General features: G+C 45.4%; 1 protein-coding gene across 2 annotated transcripts in view; it reads left to right on the forward strand.

Moving 5' to 3' along the window:
• col5a3a (collagen, type V, alpha 3a) overlaps positions 1–15,420 on the forward strand; it is a 212,692-nt gene that overhangs the window by 99,345 nt on the left and 97,927 nt on the right. For both annotated transcript variants that reach the window (XM_057861461.1, XM_057861463.1), the window contains exons 25-26: positions 3,511–3,564; positions 14,579–14,623. In XM_057861461.1, the coding sequence (XP_057717444.1) occupies positions 3,511–3,564; positions 14,579–14,623 (99 nt within the window). The remainder of the gene's footprint in view (positions 1–3,510; positions 3,565–14,578; positions 14,624–15,420) is intronic.

Genomic DNA, 15,420 nt, shown 5'->3' on the forward strand with positions numbered 1-15,420 from the left:
ATGCTCCCGCCACCATGCTTCACGGTGGGGATGAGGTGTTGATGTTGGTGAGCTGTTCCATTTTTTCCTCAACTCATGACGTTGTGTGTTACTCCCAAACAATTCAACTTTGGTTTCATCAGTCCACAGAATATTTTGCCAAAACTTCTGTGGAGATTCCTAGTGCCTTGTTGCGAACATTGAATGAGCAACAATGTTTTTTTTTTTAGACAGCAGATGCTTGCTCCGTGGAGTCCTCCCATGAACACCATTCTTGGCTATAGATTTACATATAGTTAGTGTGTGCACAGAGATATTGGACTGTGCCTGTGATTTCTGTAAGTTTTTATCAGACACTCTAGGGTTCTTTTTTACCTCTCTGAGTATTCTGCACTGAACTCTTGGCGTCATCTTTGGTGGACAGCCACTCCTTGGGAGAGCTGCCACAGTGCCATACTCTCTCCATTCGTAGAAAACTTCTCTGACTGTCGATTTATGAACATCCAGACTTCTAGAGATGGCTTTGTATCTTTCCCAGCTTTAGACAAATCAACAATCCTTGATCGCAGGTCTTCAGACAGCTCTTTTGACCGAACCATGATGCACATCACACAGTGCTTCTCAATAAGACAATGTTTACCTGGTGTGTGTTTTATAGTGGGCAGGGCAGCTTTAAACCACTCATCAGTGATTGAGCACATATCAGACTTAAATTGTTTGGTAAAAAATTGGGTTCAATTGCTCTTTAAGTCTCCTTAGGCAGAGGGTTCACTTACTTTTTTCCCCCTTCTGTCATTGTTTTTATGCTATCCTTATTAAAATATGAAAACCTATAAATATTTGGGTGGTTTTAGTTAAAGCAGACGCTGTTTTTGATCAATGTGATTTGGACAAAGATCAGATCAAATTTGATTGTGATTTTATGCAGAAATATGAGAAATTCCAAAAGGTTCAGATGCTTTTTCATACCACTGTAACTCTTCCAGTGCCAATGGGGCGTGGCTCATTGGTAGAGTAGTTGTCCCCCAACCCTAGAGGTTTTGTGTTCGATTATCTGCCCTGATGAACTCAGCTAAGTATCCTTGAGCAAGATACTGAACCCCACATATCTCCTGGTGCTGCGTCTGCGCCTTGAAAGGTGGAAAAGCGCTACACAAGTATAACACCATTTACCATTGACGATTTTAGATGCCCAATCATGTGGATCTTAAAAACTAAATTTATTTTATTTAAATAAGTATCACTCATAGAAGTCCAGTCCATTTGAAGTGGGAGGGTTGAAAGTGAATCAACATTTGTTCATTTACTTACCAACCATCTTACTTCAAATGGATTGGACGTCGCAAATGGCAGCCAATGATTTAATATTTATGGGTTTACTCATTCAACCATATCGGGAAGGCCGTCATTACTTGTCAGCCATTTTGTGTCTATGCTATTAGCTAAACAACGTTGCGTATTGAAGGGAAAAGGTACCGTTCTCGCACACACCATATTATTGTTTGCATTAGTCTAACACATTCATCTAACTATAATTGAGGCTGACTTCACTCAGTGCCCTCGACACAGTAAAGTTAATCACCTTATTGGCGCTCATGAGGGGGAAAAGGAAAAATGGTACCGTTTCTCGTAGGCACCGTCTAACTGTTTGCATTACTCGAACACACGTAATATAATCAGTAAGGGAATAGTATCATTTTTCATATTCACTGTTGGACTGCACTACTCTAACACACCTAATGTAAAATAAATAGCACACCATAGTTTAAAGAAACAGAATAGATACACAACGCCATCTTATCACAGAAGCCCAACGTGGGCGCCACGAGCAAGATTGATGCACCAACTCTGGCAATCAGTCCTCTCGACAAATGAACAAGGACAAAGACCAGCGCGCTTTGTCCTAAAACAATTAGAGCCAGCCTGGATAAACAAAGTTGATAGCAGGCGCTTGGGACGACAAGACCAGTGTCGGTCGCTGTGGCAACCACATCCCATCCACGCACGAATCTAAACAGCCCGAAACCGGCCAGAGAGGGATGATCCCAAAGCAACGCCCGAACACACCTTTGGCCGGCCCACGGACTTAAAAAACACTGGACACTGAGATAAGACAGGTTTGCTGCTCGGAAACATTTGCTATGTAGCCTTGCTTTGGATTCAGCATTGTTCCCTCCGTCGTCTGTTTTTGCCTTGTGTTTGACCATTTTCGACGAATAAATTGTAAACCTGTTTTCGGTGAGTCTTCTTTAAACTTTTGAAACATGGAGTCAGTACAAAGGGTTAAAATAAGAAGAGAACGCGCGAAATTCCACCTTCCCGGTTGGCGTACGCGAGGCCGCATCGGCCGAGCGGCACTTGTTTTGGCTGTCGCTGTTTCCGTGCGGCTTGACTGGGGAGGCGAATTTCAACAGTGTACTTTGAAATAGCGGTAAGTTGCTAATTTTTCATCTCATTTTCAGACTGTTTGGTTCTTCATAAACGTCAGAAATGTGAAAAATTAATGGCACACGTACAAATAATTAGACATCCTTTTCCTCAGCATCCAGCCCAGATCGTAGTCATGTTAGAGCCCGCCAAAGAAGTCTGCAGCTCTAAAATGGCCGCCGGTTACAAACACCCCTGACTCCGATTTGTTGTATCTTGTTCGCCGCCTCGTCCGCCTTTGCTGATGTGTGCCACCCGCAGCACACAGCCAACAGCAACTAACATTGACTGACGCTGGGCTGCTATAGGTATGCAAACACCCCAGAAATGGCGGCTAACCACTAGAGGGCGACGTACACAAATCTCTAGTCAGATTAGTCAGTAGATGAGATATCTCTGAATTCAATTACGGGTGTTGAAAAAAATCGATTCTGAGATGTTGCGATATTACGTCACGCAATTCTCGTATCGATTCAAAATCCATCTGTATCGATCCTTACCCGTGTGTTTTTGGTGGAAATAAACAATTCGGTTGCTGCACTTCTACTCCCGTCCAGTGAATGGCAGCGCACAGAGCATTGTCTTGCAGTCTGTTGAAGTAACAACATTAGACTAATCTGAGTTGAGATTTGTGTATGTCTCCCTCCAGTGGTTGCTCGGATTAGTTCTTTTATGAGTCTGAAATTTGGACTCATTTTGGTTTTAGCTGCAAAAACGGAGGCATTGAGTATTTACTGTAGAATCCTACTTTTAAGCAGGTTTGGACTAAAGCAGGTTTGCACTAAAAAAGAGAAAATGTTATGAAAGCCGTATGTTGCTCTAACATAAAAAAAGACATTTTCACTTGAGTGCTGAATGAGGTTTCAGGAATAAATTGATATAAATGTACTTATGTTCATTTTGATTTGTTTTTTTCTAAAGTGATATACAAATATCACAATAATCGTCTTCAAGTGTAGTATCGGGATTAATCGGGATGAAATCGAATTGTGACCTGTGAATCGTGACACGAATCGTATCACCAGACATGAGCCAATACACACCAATAGATTCAACATAGGGACTGCACATGTAATATCTGCTATGTTATTGTGTCCATTACAGGGTCCCCAGGGGAAACAGGGCTTGCAAGGATTGCCGGGCATTGATGGACAGCCTGTAAGTACACACAAAACCACACTGGGTCTGTAAATACTGTCCATGCGGTTTACTATGTTTAACCAATTAAGTGCCATTGCCAATGACAGATGGCCATGTAGCTTTTTCAGTATTCAGAGTTTTTCAGTAATAAACGTCCAACCCATTTAAAGTGGAGGAAGGTTGGTAGTTAATAAACCCAACACACAGATGCACAAATTAAGTAACTTTTATTTTATAGTTTGAGTTGGGTTTTGTCCACATTTGTACCATAGTGTCTCTTGTCTTTGTGATCAAACTGTTGTTTTATTCACTGACCAATTATAATCAACATTTTGGAGCACTGTTCCCTCTAAGCTGCGCACGTGCGCAATCGCGCACTGCTTGCATATATTCAGCGCACAAGAAAATCTATGCAGCGCACAAAATAAAATGAAACAGAAACGTATTGTAATGTCAAAGACTACTGTCTGTCAGCGCCGCAGTGATGTGTCAGCGCGGCACTTCTTTTGGCGCATTCGATATGCCAACGCGATGCTCCTATTGGTGTATTCGATACGGCAACGCGACGCTCCTATTGGTGCGTTCGATACGACAACGCGACGCTCCTATTGGTGCGCTTGAGACGGCAACGTGAAACTCCTATTGGTGCGTTCATTACGGCAACTCGACGCTCACATTGGTGAAGCAAAGTGAGCTTGACTCCTGTGCTGATTTACTGAAGCAACATTCCTCTGCCAATCTTTGCAAGCTCTACAGTATTAATTATTATCAGTTATCTATAATGATCTATTTCCACTGAAAACAAGGGAATTTAAATAGTTTTAAGGAGGTATGTTTTTGCAGTGTAGCTGCTCAGACACGGAGAATAGGAATGTTGAGTGTCCTTATTGTCTGAACAGTTCTAATGTTTGAGTTTTATATACTGTTCTGCCACTGTGGTTGTTTATTATGTTTTATTTATTAATTTACCCATGCCAAAACTGGATCTTACCCAGGCCAAAGCAGGACTCCTCCTATGTTTAAAGCGGGACCCTCACATATAACATAGTACACATCTCATGAACAATGAGATCTTGGTGGTCTTTTTCATTTTAAGTGGCTCAAATTAATTAAATGAAATGTAAACTAATGAAAAATGCTGTTGTAATTTCATATTTTGAATAAGCCGCGTAACTTGCTCTGATCCAAGGTTTTGAACATGCAGTGTACTGGTGTGTGGCCACCCTGTACACATCTGATGTTGCTCACTGTGGTCCGCAGTGTTCTCAGAGAGCTTGTGTGTTTGCTCAGACACATGAAAAACAGAGGGAACATTGTTTTGGACCCAAAAAGACAAAAAAAGAAATTGTCAAAAGTTGTAATATTGATATCCCATTAACAACCAAACATACTCGACGAAACGTTTTGAAGCATGATAATATTAATTATCGTTAGGATCAACATTCGACAGAAAAAAAAAAAATGACTGAATAGTTATGTATTTGATAATTCAACAAAAACAACATATATGGTTCTTTTTACATACTATGGTCAAAACAGGTTATGTACAGGAGACCAAGAGTACAAAATAGTGAATATATATATATGTATATATATATATATATATATATATATATATATCAGGGCTGTCAAATGATCAAATGATTAAAATTTTTAATCGAGTTAATTACAGCTTAAAAATTAATTAATCGTAAATCATCGCAATTAATCGCAATTCAAACCATCTATAAAATATGCCATATTTTTCTGTAAATGATTGTTGGAATGGAAAGATAAGGCACAAGATGGATATATACATTCAACATACGGTACATAAGGACTGTATTTGTTTATTATAACGATAAATCAACAAGATGGCATTAACATTATTAACATTCTGTTAAAGCGATCCATGGATAGAAATTTTATATTAAAACCCCTCTTAATGTTTTCGTTTTAATAAAATTTGTAAAATTTTCAATCAAAAAATAAACTAGTAGCCCGCTATTGTTGATGTCAATAATTACTTACACAATGCTCATGGGTGCTGAAGCCTATAAAATCAGTCGCACCCAAGCGCCAGCAGAGGGCGGCAAAACTCCATAGACACAACAAGTGAGCGTTTCACTGTACTGTCATTTAAATCTGTCTGAGCAGGCCATCTGCGTTAATTGCGTCAAATATTTTAACATGATTAATTTAAAAAATTAATTATCCGCCCTGCGCTCCGTCGCGGGTCGCTGACTGAGCGCCGGTGTATCAGCGGGGTGTCGCCTGCACCGGCGGGGGACCCTGCCTTGCCTGGGGCTTGGTGGGCCGCTGGGGGTCCCGTGGCGTGCCGTGCCGGTTGGGGGGCTGCGGCTGTGGCTCGTGGCCCGGGTGGGCGGGTGGGGGTGGGTGTAGGCGTGGGGTTGGTGATGCGTCCCCTCCTGCCATCCCTGAAGGCCGGTTGATGGGTGCGCGGGTGGCCCGGGGGACCACCCTGGGTCCCGGGGGGGGGACGATGGCTCCTTTGCTGGGCTGCGGGAGGAGGGATGGGCTGCGCATGGCCCCCCGCCCCCGCGCCCGCCCTCCCTCCCTCCCCGGGCTGGCTGGGTGGGGGCTGTGGCCCTGGGTTGGCGCCCGCGCGGCTTCTCCGCCCGTCTGCGTGGCTGTCGCGCGCCCGGTGGGGCCTGCGTGCTGCTGGATGTGGTAGGGCATTCTCGGGTCGGGGGTCCCGGTGCCGGGATTGGCGATGCGGCGGCGTAGGGTTGGTCGCCAACGGGCTTACTCATAAGAGATTCACACGATTACTGGGTTCTAGATCACAGAACTGATTTGTGTACACTCTACCCCTTTCAATCACATAGCTTATAGGCTTATAGACACCCCCACCCCCATTCTCCTCTTTCACTGGCCAATAGGCCCCCACATGGTGTAAACCGGAAATACATCTCGCTGACGATAGCACCAGCATATTAGTAACTAGTTTAGATGTTCAATGTATTTCTAGTTGTTGTTTGTGTATGTGTTTCTTTTCCTTCTTCTCTTGTATTTCTTTTCTTCTGTCCCCCCATAATCCCTTCCTGTTCGCTGCTTTGTCATAATAAAAAGGTATTTTGAATGATCACAATGGGAGTATGTCAGACTCTCAATGTGAAACATTAAAACTGTTCAGAATCTGGGCACTTAGACTTCCATTCTCTGTGTCAAACAGCTGAACAGGACAGGTTTAAAAAAAAAAATGTCACGTCCTGGTATATTGTCTCTTCCTGCTTTATTTTGAAACCTCACCCTCCTGTTTCTACCACTCACCCTTCCTGCTGTCTCACCTGTCTCTGATTATGATTACCTATTGTTCCCACCTGTACCACGTTCCTCATGTGCTCAAATTGTTTGTCACTCCCTAGTCTTGTGCCAAAGTGTCTTCGTCCTTCGTCTTCACTACAGCCCATATTCATAGTCCAAGACATTCTACGTTGTGAGTTTATTCTTAGTATTCAACAGTTTGTTTTTTATGCTTAATGCAAAGTCCTTTGTTATAGTATTCTACTCCAGTGCGTTTTTTGCCTGGCTCTCTTGTTTCCCGTTTGTACCATTTTATTTCATAGCTTGTTATTTCCTCCTTCTGGAGCGCCCTCAGTTTGTTACTGCTTCTGAATATTTGTGTTCATTAAAAGACTGAATTCTGCACTTGAGTCCGCTCCATTCCGTCCAAGTGTGACAGTACACTTTGGCCTAATATGGACTCAGCGGAATTCGCCAAGCTTTTAGCTTCGCTCCAGGGCCACGACAACAGACTCACCCGTCAGGAGCAGTTCCAGGCAGCCATGGCCACCAATTTGATCCAGCTCACATCTCTACTGACCGACTTGGCGGGTAGGCTTCAGCCTGTCACTCCGCCTCCTGCGGCACCTGCTGTCCCTTCGCCTATCTTTTCCACTCACTCTGGGGGAGGTCCTCGGTTGGCTCCACCGGAGCGTTTCTCTGGAGAAGCCAGCAACAGTAAGATGTTTATCACAGACTGCATGCTTCATTTTGACTGTTCTCCGGGTGAGTTCAGCTCGGACCGAGCCAAGATCGCGTATATGGTAACACATATGACTGACCGAGCACGAGCCTGGGCGATGGCTGAGTGGGAGCGCGACTCCCCAATTTGCTACTCCTTCCCTGCTTTCAAAGAAGCCCTAATCAAGACGTTCGACCCAGTCTGCACCGAACGGGCTCGAGCGCGGGAACTGGCAAACTTGCTGCAAGGCAGCCGCTCCGTTAATGATTACGCCATCCAGTTCCGCACCCTGGCCGCAGGAAGTGGCTGGGGACACATGGCGCTCTACGGCACCTTTTTGAAGGGGCTTTCCCTTCCCATCCGGGAGCAACTCGTTCCCCTGGATCTACCAGACGACCTCGACTCCCTCATCGCTTTAGCCATTCGGACAGACCATCGGCTACAGGAGCTCCAGAGGGTCCAACCAAATCGCCCTGAGAGGCCCCCTCCCCGGGCATCTGAGCGTCCCAAGAGGTGCCCCCCTTGTCTGCTTCCTGCCCCATCGCAACCAGTAGATGTCGAGCCCATGCAGCTAGGGCCGACCGGTCTCTCCAGAGAGGAGCGCAAGCGCCGCCAGCTGGAGGGAAGCTGCTACTACTGCGGGGCCTCGGGACATCTGGTGGCCGCCTGTCCTTCCCGCCGTGACCGACCCAAAGAAATGCAACGTACTCAGCAGAGTACACCACGCTCGACCACCCCTATCCTGGTAACGCACAAGGCTAGAACCCACACACTCCCGGCACTCATAGACTCAGGAGCAGATGAAAGCCTGATGCCATGGGGCGTGTGTAAACTGTTGGGACTGCGGGCTGTTCCTCTCAAGCGACCTCTGGTGGCCAGGTCCCTCGATGGCACCAGACTTTTCACAATAACCCATGCTACCGAACCAGTGGGGGTGGGGGTACAAGGACATACCGAGACCATGAGCTTTCACCTTTTCTCAGCATCGGCTCAGACTGTGGTGCTGGGGTTTTCCTGGTTATGTAAACACAGCCCGCAAATTGAATGGAGAACTGGCAAAATTGCGGGTTGGGGTAGTGACTGTGGGGGGGGCTGTAATACGGGGGCTAAGAGGGTCGATGTTAATAACGTGTCTCTTTCTGCCTCCTCAGGACCGGAGATCGACCTGAGCACAGTCCCCCATTGTTACCATCACCTAAGCCGGGTCTTCTGCAAGACCAGTGCTATGTCCTTACCTCCTCACCGACTCTATGATTGCGCCATCAACCTCATTCCTGGGTCCACCATCCCAAGGGGACGTCTCTATTCGATCTCTGGTCCCGAGAGACAAGCCATGAAGGACTATATTCAGTCCTCGTTAAAGGCAGGTTTGATCCGCCCTTCTTCCTCTGCTGCTGGGGCAGGCTTTTTCTTCGTGGGGAAGAAGGACGGAGGCCTGCGTCCATGTATTGACTATCGCCAGCTGAACGATATCACGATTAAGAACCGTTATCCACTCCCGTTAATGTCGTCGGTTTTCGATCAGTTGCAACAAGCCAAGGTATTCACAAAGCTTGACTTAAGGAATGCTTACCACCTTGTTAGAATACGAGAGGGGGATGAGTGGAAGACTGCTTTTAACACGCCAGATGGCCATTATGAATACCTTGTGATGCCGTTTGGTCTTACCAATGCTCCAGCTTTCTTTCAGGCTATGATTAATGATGTCCTACGTGACTTCTTAGACCGCTTTGTTTTCGTTTATTTAGATGATATCCTTATCTACTCACCCGATTTAGCCACCCACCAGCAGCATGTAGCCACAGTACTAGAAAGGCTCTTGGCTAACAAATTATATGTTAAGGCAGAGAAAAGCCAATTCCATGCCGACACCATCTCCTTCCTGGGCTTTATCGTAGCCCCTGGAAGGGTTCAGATGGATCCGGCTAAAATCAGCGCTGTTGTTAACTGGCCAACCCCCGATAGCCGCAAGAAGGTCCAGCAATTCCTGGGATTTGCTAACTTCTACAGGCGGTTTATCCGAGGCTTCAGCGCAATAGCGGCTCCCCTCCATGCTCTCACTTCTCCACAGGTGCGGTTCTCGTGGACCCCTGAGACGGAGGCCGCCTTCCAGACCCTCAAGACCCGTTTCACCACAGCACCAATTCTGAACATGCCTGATCCCCTCCGGCAGTTTGTGGTGGAGGTTGACGCTTCTAATGAAGGCGTTGGGGCCATCCTCTCGCAACGCTCTGAACAGGACGGAAAGATTCATCCCTGCGCTTTTCTTTCACGGAAACTCTCCAAAGCTGAGCGGAATTATGACGTGGGAGACCGAGAGTTATTGGCCGTGAAGACTGCCTTAGAGGAGTGGCGTCACTGGTTGGAGGGGGCGGAGCACCCTTTTCTGGTCTGGACAGACCACAGGAACTTAGAATACCTTAAGACTGCTAAGAGACTAAACGCTCGTCAGGCCAGGTGGGCGCTCTTCTTTAACCGCTTTTCATTTTCGATCTCTTACAGGCCGGGGTCCCAAAACAAGAAGGCTGATGCGCTCTCTCGCCTCTATGACCCTGAGCCTGTGGCCAAAGAGCCTGAAAGCATCCTGCCACTGAACTGTGTGGTAGGAGCGGTGACTTGGCAAATAGAAAAGGAGGTTAAGCTGGCCAATGGGGAGGCTCCATCACCACGGGGGTGTCCAGAGAACCGTCTGTTTGTCCCGATCGACTTACGCCCCCGGGTGTTTCAATGGGCCCACTCCTCGCCGCTTTCCTGCCATCCGGGAGTTCGGCGGACTATTCATGCCATCTGCCGGAGGTTCTGGTGGCCGGGGATGGAGCCGGAGGTCCGGGAGTACATTAAGGCATGCTCGGTCTGCGCCCAGAACAAGACCTCCAACCGTCCACGCATGGGACTACTACAGCCACTGCCCATCCCCTCCAGGCCATGGGCAGAGATATCCATGGACTTCGTCACGGGGCTCCCAGTCTCCCAAGGCAACAACACGATCCTCACAGTGGTCGACCGATTCTCTAAGATGGTTCATTTTATTGCTCTGCCAGCCCTGCCCTCCGCCAAGGACACCGCCGAGATCATGATGAGGCAAGTGTTTCGGGTTCATGGGTTCCCCAAGGACATCGTTTCCGATCGAGGGCCCCAGTTCGTGTCCCGATTCTGGGGGGCCTTCTGCAAGCTAATCGGAGCCAAAGCCAGCCTCAGCTCGGGATATCACCCGGAATCCAACGGCCAGACCGAGCGCCTGAACCAGCAGTTGGAGACTGGCCTCCGGTGCCTGGTTTCCCAGAACCAATCGACATGGAGCAACCACCTGGTCTGGGTCGAGTTCGCCCATAACACCCTGCCCACCTCAGCTACGGGTATGTCACCGTTCAAGTGTGTGTTTGGATATGACCCTCCAGTTTTCACCGCCCAGGAGCCGGAGGTCTCAGTCCCCTCCGCCCACACCTTAGTCCGCAGATGCCGGCGCATCTGGGAGGCTGCCCGTCTGGTCCTTGCTCGTCAGGGGGACCGAATGAAAAGAACGGCAGACCGTCGACGACGCCCGGCGCCTTCATACCAGCCAGGGCAGCGGGTCTGGCTCAGCGCTCGGGACCTCCCCCTTCGAGCTTCATCCAAGAAGCTGGCACCCCGCTTTGTTGGTCCATTCCCAGTCTCCAAAGTGATCGGACCGGCGGCTGTTCGACTACGCCTTCCCCGCACCCTTCGGATCCACCCCACGTTCCACGTGAGCCAAGTGAAACCCGTAGCTGAGAGCGCCGTGCTGCCAACTCCGCCCCCGCCACCCCCGCTGGAGATCGACGGTGGCCCCGCCTACAAGGTCAAGCGGCTGTTGGCGGTCCGGACCAGGGGCAGGGGACGCCAGTATCTTGTCGATTGGGAAGGGTACGGCCCCGAAGAGAGACAGTGGGTCCCTTCCCGCTTTATTCTTTGCCCAAGCCTCATCAGGGACTTCCACAGGGCCCATCCTGAGCTGCCTGGTCCGTCTGGGATCCGGTCCTAGAGGGGGGGGTTCTGTCACGTCCTGGTATATTGTCTCTTCCTGCTTTATTTTGAAACCTCACCCTCCTGTTTCTACCACTCACCCTTCCTGCTGTCTCACCTGTCTCTGATTATGATTACCTATTGTTCCCACCTGTACCACGTTCCTCATGTGCTCAAATTGTTTGTCACTCCCTAGTCTTGTGCCAAAGTGTCTTCGTCCTTCGTCTTCACTACAGCCCATATTCATAGTCCAAGACATTCTACGTTGTGAGTTTATTCTTAGTATTCAACAGTTTGTTTTTTATGCTTAATGCAAAGTCCTTTGTTATAGTATTCTACTCCAGTGCGTTTTTTGCCTGGCTCTCTTGTTTCCCGTTTGTACCATTTTATTTCATAGCTTGTTATTTCCTCCTTCTGGAGCGCCCTCAGTTTGTTACTGCTTCTGAATATTTGTGTTCATTAAAAGACTGAATTCTGCACTTGAGTCCGCTCCATTCCGTCCAAGTGTGACAAAAAAAAGAAAAAAAAAAAAAAGAAATTTTATATTAAAACCCCTCTTAATGTTTTCGTTTTAATAAAATTTGTAAAATTTTCAATCAAAAAATAAACTAGTAGCCCGCTATTGTTGATGTCAATAATTACTTACACAATGCTCATGGGTGCTGAAGCCTATAAAATCAGTCGCACCCAAGCGCCAGCAGAGGGCGGCAAAACTCCATAGACACAACAAGTGAGCGTTTCACTGTACTGTCATTTAAATCTGTCTGAGCAGGCCATCTGCGTTAATTGCGTCAAATATTTTAACATGATTAATTTAAAAAATTAATTAACGCCCGTTAACGCGATAATTTTGACAGCCTAATATATATATATATATATATATATATATATATATATCAATCTACGACCACACTGGCATCTCCAGCTACAGCATCTTCACAGCCCTCTCCAGGACATAGGTCACTTGAGGAATAGACGAGTACTTATTTTATTGTCATTTCATAGCACATACACAGTATAGCTGTTCTTCATCACAACACAAACTGTGGCAGAGTAGTAGTAGTCACAAAGGCTGTATAGTACAAACAATGTAGGGATATGAATATAAGAATTATATATATAGTTGGAAACAAGACTTTGACAATGTTACACTGTTCACTCTGTATATTGTACTGTGAGTCAACACACAATACAAACATGTTTTGTACATAAAGTACCGTGAACAAAATAAAGAGGAGCTTGAGAAAAGTACAGAGAGAGGTTCAACCACAGAGAAACAATCGATAACTTTCTTCACCAAAAGTTGCTCCCCGTTGCGCCATCGCTCCCAAACTCTTCATTGAATCTCTGTGAAAGTTTTATTGTTCTCATTGACCGTCTTGCTGGCATTTCATTGCAAAAAATAATAATAAAACGTGCCGTTCTTCGCCGTTTTTTTTTTTTTTTTTTTTCCAGCTCTCCTGACTTCTTCTGTGTGCCTATTGCGGTAGTTCAAAGCATGCGTAAATGCGCCAATGCTAGCATGTCAGAGAATAAAGGAGCTGATTCGCTGTTTTCCTGGTGGTAGGAGAGTGAGATCACAGTACCCATTTGACTGTCAAGCGCAACCTCTCAGCTTTCAGGATCTGTTGAATATTTCAATTGCACAAACCGTTTAGGAGTTTGGGCAGTTCAAAGTACGCATGCAGAAATATATTGCTGCCGACAGATCCATCGTTAAAGGGTTAAAGCACCCAAAAAAATGAAGTATTTGACGTAGACCGCTGCCATAAACATGACTTGAAAACGTGGATTATACCCTCTCTCCCAGTGTTTAATTGGCACCGATTGACTACGGAAAACCAGAGATATGATCCTTTTAATTTCATAATAGGAACTATGAAGGAACTATTCACTAGTCAGGTATTGAAACTAGTAATAATTTTCTCCACTAGAGGGTACTCATGCTCTTTGGACGAAAGATGCTTTAGTTCTGTATTTTTATTTTTTTCCTCTCACCTGAATTTAATGATTTTTTTTGTCGTTGTTTGTTTGTGTTTATTTAGTTTAATAGATAACTTGCTGAGAAAACAAATTAGACACTGTAAGCAGTTACTCACAATGTTACTCCTTACTCAAGTATTCTTTTCACCAAATATTTTTTTACTTGTACTTGAGTACACTTTTTTGGATGACTACTTTTACTTTCACTTGAGTAATATTATTTTGAAGTAACGCTTCTCTTACTTGAGTATTTTTTTTGTCTACTATACCCACCCATAGTTAATAATAGTATTGTAGTAATCAACTAGAATATAACAACAATTTTTCTTGATGGCTGGCAGTGAATGCCCATATTTCAGTGCCTTTGATGGCGATAGAAGTATTTTGGCTGGGAGGGGCGACTAAACATTCATTTGTTCATTTGTACCTCCCAGTCAAAATGGATTGGCCATCTATCACCGTCAATGGTAATAACTTGATTTAGGAAGAAGCAGTTCCAACGCTGAAAAGGTTGTTGATCCTATTCAGTGTTCGGTTTACTTTTAGAACCTAATGCAGCCAGTGGCAGTGAATTAATTAATGACATCTATCATAAGCATTCATGTTCATGACAGGCGTCAAGTCATAAATATGACATACTCATGACAGTGTTATGTGTTATGTATTTAAATGAAAGTGTAATCACGATTTGTTTTTCAGTCTTTCAAATTTGTTAGGGATTTCAATAACTTAGAAAATGATACTCCCTGGAACAGTACAGTCAATGTGAAACAGATGAATTCCAATTCTATTACCCCCTAAAGGTAAACGCTTGATCTAAATGCAAACAAATGACAACAGATTGTGTTCCAGTTGGGTGATTTCACTGTATCCCTCCCCAAAAAAGCTCTCCCATTTTCGAGTTTAAATTGCTTCTCACTTGATGCTCCATTTAATTATCCTACAGAGCTTTGTTTCAAGCAATTGCATTATAATGGGGGTTTCAGTCTCACTAACACTGACTTTTCCGCTTTTCGATTGCCCCGTTGCAGTCGGAGTAATTCCATTAAGCGCAGTGCAATAGCGCTAACTGGACTTGGTATCCCTTTCTCTTTGCTGCAGGGTCACCCGGGAAGAGAGGGATCTCAAGGAGAAAAAGGCGCCCAAGTGGGTAACTGCACATCACAGGCTCTCTCACCTCATTCAAAACTCAGAAATGTAATATTTTTGTTGCCTGAAGGATGTGAAGCAAGAGTTCAGAGGTGTCAAACTCGTCTTTTTCATGTAGTGATGGGTTTCTTCTAGGGATGTACTGAAAGCAAAATTATTGGCAGAAACCAAAAAACAAATATTTGAAACACTTGGCTGAAAACCAAAAAGCCGAAAAATACACATGTATCCATTATATAAATTATTTTATGTTTTATTATTTAGCATTGCTTCTACGACCCCAGAGGCTCGAGAAATTAAGTTTGAAAGGTGCCGATTGAAAAACCCCATGGGAGGTTGCTTTCCCGGCGGCAGTGAGCGTTTTGTGGCAAAATCTGAACGCGTCCTATAACAGAAGTGCTGATGTCGTCATAGCATTCTGTTCGTTGCACATCACACGTCACTCCCGATGATACTTTGATGAATGCGCTTTCTTGGAAATTTGGGACGCTTGAAAAATGGGTCTCACGGCTCCAATTGCTAAGCTAAATGTGATCTCGATGTACATTTGTGTGGAACCGTAGTTCACAACAACAATGATACTCCATTCTCGTCGGAAAAAAAGGAAGTGGTCATGGCATAAATGGATCGCAGGGTTTCACCTAGGATTTTATATATATTTGTATATATACACATAGTGAATCCGATAGAAGTTTTTATTGCATACCTGGTATGGTTGACAATAGTTAAATCAACGTTTGGCTCTTAAAGGCCAAAATAGTGCTGAATTTGTGAAATTAAAACATGTATAGCAC

Source organism: Corythoichthys intestinalis, chromosome 16, assembly GCF_030265065.1.
Source record: "Corythoichthys intestinalis isolate RoL2023-P3 chromosome 16, ASM3026506v1, whole genome shotgun sequence".
In the NCBI taxonomy this organism is placed as follows: Eukaryota; Metazoa; Chordata; class Actinopteri; order Syngnathiformes; family Syngnathidae; genus Corythoichthys; species Corythoichthys intestinalis.